This window comes from Neofelis nebulosa, chromosome 18 (genome assembly GCF_028018385.1).
Source record: "Neofelis nebulosa isolate mNeoNeb1 chromosome 18, mNeoNeb1.pri, whole genome shotgun sequence".
Taxonomy (NCBI): Eukaryota; Metazoa; Chordata; class Mammalia; order Carnivora; family Felidae; genus Neofelis; species Neofelis nebulosa.
In genome coordinates, this window is record NC_080799.1 from 3,216,458 (window position 1) to 3,230,198 (window position 13,741).

Sequence of the window (13,741 nt, forward strand, 5' to 3'; positions counted from 1 at the left end):
CAAACGGTAGCCGTCCCGCCACACTCAATCCCGCAGCTCAGTGAGCTGGACGCCGACACGTAGGGCAGACTGCTCTCCGAGAAGCTTGAAAATAATTGCACAAAGCACTCAAAAAATCTTGAAAACAGTTTTAAAAGACTGTAGAATGGATCTATGCCTATTTTGTTTCATTTTCTTCTCTTACTCTCTTTTCCAGATTTTCGTTAATGAATTGGTACTTTCTATGATGTATTTTTTATATATAAATAATTTATATACACAATTTATATGTGATTATATATATAATTCATATATGCGTATATAATTATAATTTATATATACATATATAATTCATGTATAACTTATATATGTACATATAACATATATAATTATGTGTCTTATATATGTATGTATAATTATATAAATAATTTATATGTGTGTACATAACTTATATATAATTATATATGTATAATTTATATATGCGTATATAATTATATACATAATTTATACACGTATATATAATTTATATATAATTAACATAGTACATATTTTATATGTATGTATTTTTTTCCACCTTTTTGTATTATTTCGTGGGCCTACGGTTCCCTGGGTGGTCTCGGGATTTGTATGGCTCAGTAATTTTGGAGCCCTTGTTATGGTGATCTATTCAAAACCTAAAGGGCTTCTGCGGGCCTTGGGCAGGGCCAGTGCAGGTGCGGGCTGAGTCCAGGGTCCCTCCGTCCTTCCGACACCCAGAGCTGACGCTAGCCTCCTACCCTGCGGACATTCAGTGATGACTGTTTACAGCTGTGGGGGACCTGGCCCCTTGTTGTCACTAACCCCCAAAGCCAGCAGGCCCCCCAGACACTGAGAGATGCCAGCGAGCCACATCTGGGACGGCCCGTCCTCCAGGGCTCCAGCGTCGGGAACGATCACGGTGGCCTGAAACTCTGTTCTGCAAAGGCTCTGAGTCTGCCATCCGGGCCTCCCCATGTGAACCCACACACACGGCTGTCTTCTCCTGCACACCACACAGGGCCTTCCCACGCGAGTCCTGCGCTGTGTGCCACAGCTTGCCCTCTCCTTCCCGGTTCTCACCAACTCTCTGACAGGCCTTTTCTTCTCTTGCGATTTATTTTAGAGGAGTTTTAGGTTTCCAGAATTATTGTGAAGACAGAGAATTTCCAAAAGCCCCATACCCTGTTTCCCCTATTATGACATCTTGCATCTGTGTGGTACCTGCCTCACAATTCATGAACGAATGTTGACGTATTATCATTACCCAAAGTCCATGCTTTATTCAGGATTCCTTCAGTTTTTCACGAATGTCTTTCTTCTGTCCCTGGACCCCGTCCAGGCCACCACACCACATTTAGCCACTGTGTCTCCTTAGCCTCCTCTTAGCAGGACAGTTTCTCAGACTTGTGACGACCTTCACAGCCTTGAGGACTGATGCTCAGGTGTTTTGTAGGACATCGCCAGGTTGGGATTTGTGGATATTTTTCTGATGATTAGACCAGCATTTTGGAGTTCCGGAAGGAAGAGCACGAAGCAAAGTGCCATTCCTTTCCCTTCACGTGGTGGGGAGGGGCATCAACGCACCTTACCGCTGTGGGTGCGGGAGAGCCTAAAGCTTTAAGCACCGGGAAGTGCAGCGTCATCCAAGCGCCCACCCCGAGAGTGCGGTACCTTACTAAGAAGCCCAGAGAACTTCCACTTAGTGTCTAAACATCCCGGTGTGGGGAAGGAGAGCCACATGACTGAACCCTCGAAGGCTTTGGGCCAGGAGCATAGCTCTGCTTCTGGGTCATCTCTGTGACCAAGCCCTTGACTTGCGAGCTTTAACACTCATTAAGACCAGTAGAGAGACGTCGAAAGAACAAAGTTGCCTCCGTCTGGGAGTTGCCCCCACGATGGAAGGACCAGATCGTGATTCGTGGGGTCAGTGCCTCCTTTCCTTGTATGAGCGAGAGGATGATCATAAATGCCATGAGGTTACTGTGAAGGTTCAGTGTGTGACACAGTCACCCAGAGTGCCCAGGACGTGGCAGGTGCTTTCGCTGAACGAATATTTATTGGGTTCCTGCTTCACGTGGGGCACTCTTGTAGCGCCCAGGATCTACCAGTGAGCAAAACAGATTCTGGTGGAGTTCGTCCTGTGGGCAGCTACTTGAAAGGGTAGACATTCTTATTCTAACCTGAAGCTTCTATTTTAGGAGACACGATACGCAGACTGTTGCAGCCAAAAGAGCACTGGAATTCGAATTAGGAAAAGAATAAAATTTGCATCTTAATTCTTCCACTTAGCTTGCTCTGTGACCTAGGGGAAGTTGTTTTAATGCAAGAACGCGCATTCTCATAATATGAAACGCTACCAGGCAAAGCATCAGCGAAATCACATATTTCATCTACCAAATGTCTGACTTAATACAGTCACAGCGCTCAGTGCTGGCAACGTTGTGACAAAACAGTCACTTTCTAGGCGCTTCTTATTATGGAACGCACTGCGTGTACACAAAGGTGCAGGACATTCGTTCATGTGTTCACAGTCCGTACCATTTGCATATTACCGTATTTGTTTCATCGAGTCCCCACCTTGTTTGTTTGTTTTGCTAGAGGATTTGTAAGAAGATCCCAGACGTTATGGCATTTCAACCTTAAGTGATTCACTACATAGCTCGAGTAAAGGACATCACACCCAACAAGATGAGTGGTAATCCTTAATATCATCTTATACTCAGTCCATATTTAAATGTCTCTACTTGCTTTTTTTAAATGTCTTTCTTTAAATTCCAGTTCGTTAACATAAAGTGTAATATTAGTTTCAGGTGTAGAATTTAGCGATTCATCACTTACACGTAATACCTGGTGTTCATCACCAGTGCCTTCCACAATCCCCGTCACCCATCTAGCCCATCACCCATCTAGCCCATCACCCACTCACTCTCCTCCCTCCATCAACCCTTGGTTTTTTCTCTATAGTTAAGAGTCTGTTTCTCGGTTTTTCTCTCCCCCGCTCTAGGTTTCTTTATTTTGTTTCTTAAATTCCACAATGTGAGTGAAGTCATATGGTATTTGTCTCTGACTGACTTGTTTCACTTAGCATTATGCTCTCTAAATCGATCCATGCCATTGCAAATGGCAGGATTTCCTTCTTTTTCATTGCCAAGTAGTATTCCATTGTGTATATCAACCACATCTTCTTTATCTGTTCATCAGTTGATGGACACTTGGGCTCTTTACATAATCTGGCTATTATAGATAGTGCTGCTATAAACATTGGGGTGCATATATCTCTTTGAATCAGTGTTTTTGTATCCTTTGGATAAATACCTAGTAGTGCAATTGCTGGACCATAGGATAGTTCTCTTCTTAACTTTTTGAGGAACCTCCATACTGTTCTCCAGAGTGGCCGCACCAGTTTGCTTTCCCACTGACAGAGCAACAGGGTTCCTCTTTGTCCGCATCCTCACCAATATCTATTGTTGCCTAAGTTAATTTTAGCCATTCTGACATATGTCAGGTGGTATCTCATTGTGGTTTTGATTTGTATTTCCATGACGATGAGTGATGTTGAGCATCTCTTCATGTGTCTGTTTAGCCATCTGGATGTCTTCTTTGGAAAAATGTCTATTCATGTCTTCCGCCCATTTTCAAATTGGGGTTTTTTTTGTGTTGAGTTTTGTAAGTTCTTTATAGATTTTGGATGCTAACCCTTTGTCAGATATGTCTTTTGCAAATATCTTCTCCCATTCCATCGGTTGCCTTTTAGTTTTGCTGATTGTTTCCGTTGCAGTGCAGAAGTTTTTTATTTTGATGAGGTCCCAGTAGTTCATTTTTGCTTTTGTTTCCCTTGCCTCTGGAGATGTGTTGAGTAAGAAGTTGCTGCGGCTGAGGTCAAAGAGGTTGTTGCCTTGTTCTCCTTTAGAATTTTAGTGGTTACCTGTCTCACATTTAGGTCCTTACTCCATTTTGAGTTTATTTTTGTGTATGGTGTGAGAAAGTGGTCCAGTTTCATTCTTCTGCATGTTGTGTCCAGTTTTCCCAGCACCATTTGTTGAAGAGACTGTCTTTTTTCCTTTGGATGTCCTTTCCTGCTTTGTCAAAGATCAGTTGACCATAGAGTTGTGGGTTCATTTCTGGGTTTTCTATTCCGTTCTATTGATCTTTGTGTCTGTTTTTCTGCCAGGACCGTACTGTCTTGATCACTACAGGTTTGTAATATACCTTGAGTTCCAGAAATGTGATGCCTCCAGCTTTGCTTTTCTTTTTCAAGATTGCTTTGGCTATTCGGGGTCTTCTGTGGTTCCATACAAATTTTAGGATTGTTTGTTCCAGCTCTGTGAAAAGTGCTGGTGGAATTGCATTAAATGTATAGATTGCTTTGGGTAGTACAAACATTTTAACAGTATTTGTTCTTCTAATCCATGAGCATGGAATGTATTTTCATTTCCTTTTGTCATCTTCAAATGCTTTCTTTTTTTTTAATGACTTTTCACAGTTGATTCTTTTGAATCCAAATCCAGATCCAAATGAGGTCCCTCCATTGCTTCATCAACAAGAGCCTCACCCCCCTTTCCCCTGCCCTCGCCTGGTACAGAGGCCAGGGCGTCTGTCCTGTAGAATGTCCCAAGTCCGGGGCTTGGCTGATTGCTTCCATGTGGTGTCATTTAATGTGTTCCTGCATCTCCTTTATTGCCCAGAGACTGGAGTGAATTTGCATTCGGCTTTTGGCTTTGTGCGTTCTCTTCGAGAGAGAGAGAGAGAGAGAGAGAGAGAGTGTGTGTGTGTGTGTGTGTGTGTGTGTGTGTGTGTGTGTCAGGGGTGCCTGGGCATTTGCTGGGTACTTCCCACTCACTCACAAGGAGATGCTGGAAGCCCAGCTCCTCTGCCTTTAGTGGTGTTTGATCCATCCCCACGTCTGGGAAGTGACAGCCTGTAAGGTTTGGAAGGAGTTGTTTCTGTGTCCCTGAGTCTTGGTTTCCTCATCTGTCAGAGAGGAGTTGATGCCTTCTCCCCAAGAAGATCCATGTGCCTACAGATGCAAACACGCTTCCAGACCACCAGCGGCCGTATAGACCTCGGGCATTAATAATAATAATAATGGTTCTTGTGGCAATTGAATTTTTCTTTGAAAAAGTATTTCCCTTCCTAAGATACCTTTGATTGAGACCATGATAATGCTCTTTTTTATTGGAGAAAGCTCCCAGTACATTTGTGAAGGTCAAAAGCCACCAGCTTTTTCACCAGTAGACAGGGCGAAGGAGCGGTGACCTCCTCGGGGGTTCTGGGCACTTGAAGGTAACAGGAAGATCAGTGACGCTCTTTGCGGAGCAGAGGTTTGTTTCATAGCCCGACTGGGGAAGACTGAAATTCCTTAGGCTTCTAGATCAGAGGGCAGGAGGCATCCCTGAAGGGGAGGAAAAAGCTATTGAAACTTTTATGGGATGGTTTCCTTTATCAAAAGAATCCTCTACATTCCAGCCCCTCCGACCGTATCTTGTAGTACTTTTTTCTGAGGACCTGGAGGAGAACCTTTTAAAGGGATTTTGCTTATGGGTTGTCAGGAGCAGACCTGCTATTTAAATTTTAACAGTCTCGGCAAGCTTGCAGCTCAGAGGCTTGTGAATGAGCAAATCCTTCCCAAACTACTTTTTTTTTTCTTTTTTTGGTACAAATCAGAGTGCCTGTGAGATGGATCAGGTTCATTTGTATTAGTGCTCGGTTTAATCTCTCTTCCTGCCAGACCTTTTATCTTCTAGTAGGAAGAAGGAAAAGAATAAATAAAGAGTTCTGTAGATGCAGCCCGCAGACTGAGCGGGACCCCAGGGTACAGGGCAGACTAATAGGCCCTGTTGCCTATCATCAGCAGATCCCCCGGATGGGGTTACACACTTTGAGGAGTTGTTTATACTCCGAGTGAAGGAGCAGATCCCACTGGGCAGAATCTGGGAGGGAAGGCACCTGGGCGGGCAAGGCAGCGGTGCCCCTGCCCCGCCCCCCATGCCGACACTCACCGTCTCAGTCCGCGGGCTCCCCCACCGTCCTTCTGACTCTGCCCCCTTCTGAACTTGCGCCATACGGTGTACCTGACCGAGCAGGTGAGCCGTCCGTCCGCTTACTGACAGGCTCTACGGAAAAAGAAGGAGAGAAAGGACGTTTTATCGAGCACCGCGTCAGTCAGGTGCCGCTCTAATTCGAGTAGGCGGCCCTCTCGAATTAGAGCAGTCCGGGAGGAAGTTTCCAAAGGGAAGGTCTGCCCAGGTGTGGAGCCTTGTGACTCAGGACACAGAGGCAAGGGCTGCTGCAGGGTCCATACAGAGAGGTGGCCTGGAGCTGCCCCCATGAGAAGAACAGGGCGATCGCCCCGTGAGTAAGAAAGAGCCCAGCCCTGCCGGGCAGGTCGTCGGGGGCACAGAACAGGGAGGGGAAGGTGGGAGGGGTGAAGGGGACGGTGGGAGGGGGACCGGATGTCCAGCACTGGGATCCACCGCGGGCCAGGCTTTGTGCTGGAGGCATCAGTGCGCGTCTCTTCTTCACCGTGACTGTCTTGGGAGTTGTGTTATTCCCCCATTTTGTTTTTTACCATTTAAACAAATGTTTAATTGCGGTAATATATGCATAACATAAAATCTGCTGTCTTAACCAGTTTTAAATGCACAATTCAGTGGTGTTAAAGTACACTCACATTGTACCGCCAATCTCCAGAATTCTTTTCATCTGGAAAAACTGGAACCCTGTACCCATTAAACGGGACTCCCCATCTCCCCCTCCCTCCACCCCTGGCAGCTGTCGTTCGACCTTGTGTCTGCGAATCTGACTCCTCCAGGGACCTCATAGAGGCGGAATCCTACACTGTCTGTCTGTCGTGACTGCCTTGTTTTCAAGGCTTAACTGTGTTGGAGTGTGTGTTTGAATTGCTTTCCTTCCTTCCTTCCTTCCTTCCTTCCTTCCTTCCTTCCTTTCTCTCTCTCTCTCTCTCTCTCTCTCTCTCTCTCTCTTTCTTTCTTTCTTTCTTTCTTTCTTTCTTTCTTTCTTTCTTTTATCAAGGCTGAATAGTATTTCAGTGCACGGAGAGACCACGCTTGGTCCGTCCATCCATCCATCCACCCACCCATCCACGGACGCTAAGGCTACTCCCACCTTTTGGTTGTTGTGAATACTGCTGTGAAGACGGGTTCATAACAAATAGCTCTTTGAGCCCCTCCTTTCAGCTCTTTGGGGTTTATATTTTGAAGTGGAACAGCTGCATCAAATGGCAGTTCTGTTTTTAGTCTTTACAGGAGCCTCCATACTGTCTTCCCCAGCAGGTGCACGATTCTGCATCCCACCATCAGCACACGAATCCCAGCCTCTCTCCGTCCTCACCCACCCAGGCCATTCTCTGCTTTCTGTAGAGTGGCCGTCCTCTGGGTGGGAGGTGGGTCTCACTGTGGTTTTGACTTGCCCCCCCCCCCCGACCCTTTTTACAGAAGAAACTCAAGCAGAAATAGACACCTGTGCATGAAAGAGTGGTGGCCAGCCGTGGACACTTGTGTGTGTTGTCTTCAGAATGAAAACTATCTCCACTGGACTGTGACTTGGCAGGGACGGGCCCTGCTCCCCAACCAAGTCCAGTTGCGTGGATGCGACAGAAGCCTCTTCCACGGGCCGTGTGGACAAATGGCTGTTTTCTGTACAGGAGCCTGCTTAGCGAACCAGATCACCACGAGCCATTTGGTGCTTCTAGAAGGGTCTCAGACTCCCAAAGCAAAAAGGCAAATTGTTGTGAGGTCTTCTGGAGTTAACTGGGGATGCACACGTGGCAGTTTTAAGGAAACATAAAGAGAGGGGGACCTTCATCAAGCATAGATTACCTGTATCACCGAGAATCAAAGGCCAAGAACACTGAAATGCCCAGCTGGTGGTGAGGACCGCGTTCCCAGAAAGCCATTTTTGGAAGCAGCTTTATTTGAAATAATTAAAAAAGATTCAGCCTTTGTAGCCCAACTGGCTTCGTGCTGCAGAGCAGCGTAACTTTTTTGCTGGGGGATCAGCTAACTCCAGCTTAGCAGTAGACAGCTCCCTGTGAGCAGGCTGCCCTCGAGAGCCTCATTTCGTTGTGAAGCGGTTTGTAGCTACTTCGTGGTGACTCCCAAAGACCCAGCGTGCATTCCCGATGCGCTCCCAGCACGGACTTATGAGTCCTGAGCGTCACGTCCTTGGGTTCTTCTGCTGTGTGTGGACCATGCCCACAGCCCACAGCGTCGGCAACGTGAGCCTCGCCTGACGCCATCGTGGAAATCATGCCTCGCCTCTCTGACCATCTCCGGTGTGGGTGAGAGGGAGGGAGTTTGGCACCTCTTCCAAGGAACAAGACAGACAATTTGATTTCCGCAAGAAGCCCCCTCTCCGACCTCCCCATTTCACTTCACTGATAACTTGAAAATGCAGTTCTGGCGTCCTGACGATTCCAAATGAGAAGCGACAGTGGGTGTTCAAATTCGCTGCCAGGTCTTGTTTATACCGGGGCATCATTCTGTGAAACGATGGGGCCAAAAAGCGTGTTTAAACTCTATTAAAAAAAAAAAAATCCTACAGAGGTGTAGGAGCCCAGCAGAATCCCCTGAAGCCATCCAGGCGAGGGCCCATTTGGCTGACGGAGTCGCTCTTGCGCACCTGCCCGCGGGCTGGGTGCAAAGATATCCTAAACTCGCTGCAAATTTCATTATGCCTCCCTCCAGCCAAAGCCACTCAGGGGTGCGGTGCTGTAATGGGCCGCCACGCAGATGGGTTGCAAAATGCACAGCCCATCTGTCTTTATCATGCTCATTTCCTCTTTTATTAAAATGTTAATGAATATAGTTTTTATTTATCATTTGGTGACATGTGCGGCGTCCTTTTCTGGAAGACACATCTGCAATCTGCCTAACTGTGTGAGCTGACAGAGAGCGCAGGAGCGAGGAATATTTTGGTTGTGTTTAAACTGCCACATGCAGGTTGAGCAAAAAAATTCCTTCACTTGTTGACAGCAGTATGGGGGACGACGGGAGGTATGCTGGGCTTGGAGTGGGCCCCCGAGTTTCACGCCAGGCCCACAGGCTACCGGCTGTTAGCCATGTGGCCACGAGCCTTGGTTTCCACTTCTGTCACACGGGGCTGTCTGCTCTCTCTGCCCAGGAAAGCAGATGACAGAACTTTATGGGGACGCGTTTCGCCTTCACTTGTTATCATTCAGACGTGTGCTCGTATGGTTCTGATTTCATTTTGCTCATTCTTTCAGACTCTCCGTGGAAAGTGCATCTGTCAAACGTCGGCCCCGAGATGACAGGCGTCACCGTGCGCGGCCTGACTCCAGCTCGCACCTATCAGTTCAGGGTGTGTGCCGTGAATCAAGTGGGCAAGGGTCAGTACAGCGCAGAGACGAGCAGGTGTGTGAGCGCGCGGCCCTCCGTGGTGACGAGGGGCAGCTCGGGCCTGAAAACAAGACGGAACGTCCAGTTAGGAGGAGGAAATAGATCCAAGGAACCACCCTGCCCCCTTAGCGACGTTGGCCACAACGTGTGCAGGAGTTACTGTAACCAAGAGAGAAACACAGTCCCTCGTGTGTTGGCCTAGCGGGGTTCTCCCTAATCGCTCTGAGGGAAGTTTCTTAGACTTTCGTGGTGCCCTGGCGGGCCCCACACAGATCATCCCGGATCGCACAGGCCTCTGCATACATGCAGTGCACAGCCAACGGTGTTTCTGCGCCCTCTGTCTACCCCGGCCACCAGCACGAAGGGAGCTGGTGCCGCTGTTGGGACAAGTAAACACCGGGCCGGGCTCGTCGCATCCCCGAGTGGCCCTGCCGCTCCCCCGGCCCTGGGGCGGTTGCTGTGGAAGCCCATTCAGATGTGACCTGCGAAAATGGCTTCCTCCCATCCACACATTCCTGCGTGCCCTCCCCAACCCGCCTGAGCGTTCGCGGGGCCCGAATCATGGCATGATTGAGCTCTCAATGACTTTTTTCAAAATGTGGGAGTGTGATGTGAGAAATGTCGAAAGAGCGAAAGGAAAAGCAATTTGGAAGGAGTCTCGGGCTGTGGGCCTGCAGACTGGCCCGCTCGGGCTTGTGATCCCTTCCCGGGCGGAGGTGCCGCTCCTTCAGACAGAGTCAGGTCACCTCCTGCGCCTGCCCCGGTGCTCGCGTAGTCGGTTTTCCGTTACGTTGCCTTCGCTGTACCCGCTTCCTGCCTGTCCTGCTGGCAGGATCAGCCGTGTGCTTTGCTCGGTTCATCCCTCGATTTTCTAAAGTAGTTGGGCTCCAGATTCAGTGAGACAGAGAATGCAGATGGGGACCCTTTGTTTCGGATGCCGATCTGTCTCTCCCTGCCCATATTTTATGTCTAGGTTGGTGTTACCCGAAGAGCCGCCCAGCGCTCCCCCGAAGAATATCGTGGCCAGCGGGCGTACCAATCAGTCCATCATGGTCCAGTGGCAGCCGCCCCCAGAGACGGAGCACAACGGGGTGCTGCGCGGGTACATCCTCAGGCGAGTAGCCTGTGCTTGGCCGGCTCGAGGCTGTCGTCATGAAGTCAGGGCTCTGTTTCGCTGGGGGCGGCCTTGCAGAGAGCATCTGCATATCCGGCCGTAGCATGTGCACACCAGAACCCCGCACCGATGGTGACATTTGGTAGAAGATTGAAGGGGGACATGATGAGTCGGGGTCAGGGTGTGCTTTCCATCGTGAATCCAGGGGCACACATTATTTACTGTAATAATTGTTAACTAACAGTAGTGCAACCGATTTAATCATTAGCCAGTCGTTCCCATGCTGGCTAGCACGTTGTTCAGTATTGCCAGGCCCTCTAGCGTTTCAAAGAAATGTTTTAAAAACCTACCTTTTTACATGCGATCTCACAGCTTTTAAATGTCAGAAATGAAGTCGGCCCGTTTTGGACCACAGTGCAGGCCGAGCTCACTCTTCTGCAGGCCATATGTGGCCCCACGTTGTGGCCGCTTTGTTTTCTCTGCCTTGTGAGGGTGGTCAGGCTTCTAAGGATGTCGAGAGGACTCTCCCAGATCTTGGCTGGGTTTGAGACAAGGAGTCCCTTTTGCCAAAACTACTGCTAATTTTGAAATTGCACCAGATGTGATCATTGCAATGGTTTGTTGACACAGTAGCAAGCAGGAGAAAGAAAAGCAGTCTCAAAGGGCAATTATGAAATCGCTTCCAACAGACCGCGCAGCCACGGACACGTTTCTTCACCGACATGCGCTGCGTGTCCCTCCCCAGCCTCCCCAGCGGGTGTCCGCCACTCCCTTCCTCCCAATGCCAGGCCTCTGGCGCCCATTCTGAGCGTGTGACCAGAAAATATGGGTGAACAAAGGTCTCAGGGGGCTAAATGTAATCTCTTAGACAGATGTAAGAAGTTACGAAGGTATAGCTTTTTTAGCTCCATTATCTTTGCATGTGGAGGACCATTCCTTCCAGTATATATTTATGTAATCATCCATTCATTTATCACACCTTTATCCACGTGCACATATAATTAGCCAATCACCAACACTTCCTGCTATTCTCAAGTCTTCCTCAAGCATGTGAATTGTCCTCTAAACATAAGCTAGGCCATTATCTACCTGAAGGGGTTTAAGTGTGACCCCTAGGGGCCCACGGGGGCTGGAGGGCTGGAATCGGCACTCGGGGTCTCTCTGGTCACTCTGCCTCCAAGTGTCCTCCCCCTTCCAACAAGAGACCTGGCACAGGGGCACCTGTGGACTCTGGGCGGTTCCCAGATCCCTCTAGAAAACTAGCTGGCCACCCACCCCCCCACCCAGGTCTCCTGCCCGCTCCTGGGCCCTCACTTCAGCTGTCACTCTTGTCCCATGTTCATCAGCTAATGAAAATCATTGCCTTGCCCTCCACCCGGCCCTTCACATGCTTGTCATTTTGGCCGCCTCTCTCTTTTCTTGAGCACACAGAAAAGGTTCCTCAGGCTCCAGCTGCCAAGTAAGGACTTTAAAAGTCAGCCTGCAGAACCAGGCTCGGGGTGTGGGGCTTAATAATGAAACCCCTCTGATGTTACAAGTCCCCGTCGGGGACTGCACATTTCTCCATTTTGTGGGATTACCACTGTTAAAAGGATTTTCTGTGATATGTTGGGAGAGTCGAGTGCTGGGAAGGAGGGCATCTGTGTTTGCAGGGGTTTAAATCAAGGAAGTCCTAAAATGAGGGTGCCCTGTCCAAGGCCTGTGAATATCAAAGTTTTCAGAAATTAAAGACCCATGCCAAAACAAATTTGCTTGGAAACATTTCCGAATAATCCTCCGGTCTGCAAATCAGCTCTTTTTGCAAGTGTGCATCCTCCAGGGCACAAGACTCTGTGTCAGAGCCTTAGCACAGCCCATGGAAGAACAAAATGGAAATAAATCACCGTCGCGGCTCTGGCCGTGAGAAGTAGTTAGGATGTGTGCACAGTAATAAAATATTTATAATAATGGGCAGGGTGCTTCTTTGAGAGGAGCATAGGGGTTATGTCCTTTAAAAACATTCTTCTGTTTATTTCCATATAAAAAAATGATCTTGTTCTGTGCGAGACAGTCTCCCAGGCAACGTATCCCACCAGTGAGAGGGCGATGCCCTGTGCTTCTGTTATTAATTGTGACCTTCCCAGACATCCTGTGAATGTTACAAAAGCACCCGAGCCGCGGGTCGGAATGGGCCAGCCTGCCTGCTGCAGAAAGGAGAGGAGGGCGGCCGCTTCTAAGACATGAATCCTGTGGTCTGTTCCACACGATCCTATAAACAAGGGTCCAGGAGATACGGTTCATACGGGCTTCACGTACTTCCTGGATGAGCAGTGTTCTCATAACCAGAAATACTTACAGGGTGCTTCACACTGTCACGTCTCCTTTGTGTCCATCGTTTGGTTTTATTCTCGCGAAAACCCAGCAGAAGGCCATTATTATGTCCTTCCCGGGAGTTCTAAACCAAGGTTCGGAGAAGTTAAGAGTTTGCTTGAGGCCGCCCAGCTCATCAGTCGTCTTCCCAGCTCCTTCTGGAGCTAACGTCTTTGCTTTTCCCTGGAATGTGTCATGCGTAGCGATGCCTCCACATTAATGACATCTTCTCAAGTGACTGCCCGGTATGTGCCATATTGGTTATTATAAGTGGTCCTGGGCGCCATTCACACGCCAGGGCGCCCTGGTGCTGCCGTGGGGCCAATCCTTGCCTTCTTCCAAATGGCTCTCTCATCGTCTCGGTGCTGTTTATTTTGTAGATGGGGAATTTGAGCGGGAGTACCTGGCTTGCGGGTTGTCCCGTGCCACGCCTGTGTCCCCACGGGCCGCTGCCTTGAAGGCCGTGATGTTACATAAATGAACTTAACCCCCGCTGGGACACAGGTAGTTCAGTAAAGGAATATCAAGTCAGTCGGTGTCAGAAGTGGATGGAATAGGAAAGCAGAAATGTGGTGTGAGGCACTGGCCCCTGTTTTTGCCCGTCACGGGATCACCGTCCGTCCCCCACGCCTCCCGCCAGGCGAGCCGCACCTCCTTTCAGCGGAAGGCAGGAGGTGGCCTGGGACCTTCTCACTATTCCAGTTCTGCCTGTTCTTGATCTTGTATTTTTCCCACCGCACGGGTCTCACCTGCACACATGGCCTGTGGCTGAAAGGCTGCCCTCAGGAAGTCCTGCTTTTCTCGAAGGACCTCATGTTGCAGTCTCTGTGCTTCCATCCTCTTTGGAGAGCTCTGTTTTCCCTTGAAGGGCCTCAATTCTGGGTTTCTTCTCCCCTCCCCCACC

General features: G+C 48.8%; 1 protein-coding gene across 3 annotated transcripts in view; it reads left to right on the forward strand.

The window, feature by feature from the left end:
- The window catches only part of SDK1 (sidekick cell adhesion molecule 1), an 881,306-nt gene that overhangs the window by 688,692 nt on the left and 178,873 nt on the right, over positions 1–13,741 (forward strand). For all 3 annotated transcript variants that reach the window (XM_058711917.1, XM_058711919.1, XM_058711920.1), the window contains 2 exons: positions 9,242–9,389; positions 10,348–10,488. In XM_058711917.1, the coding sequence (XP_058567900.1) occupies positions 9,242–9,389; positions 10,348–10,488 (289 nt within the window). The remainder of the gene's footprint in view (positions 1–9,241; positions 9,390–10,347; positions 10,489–13,741) is intronic.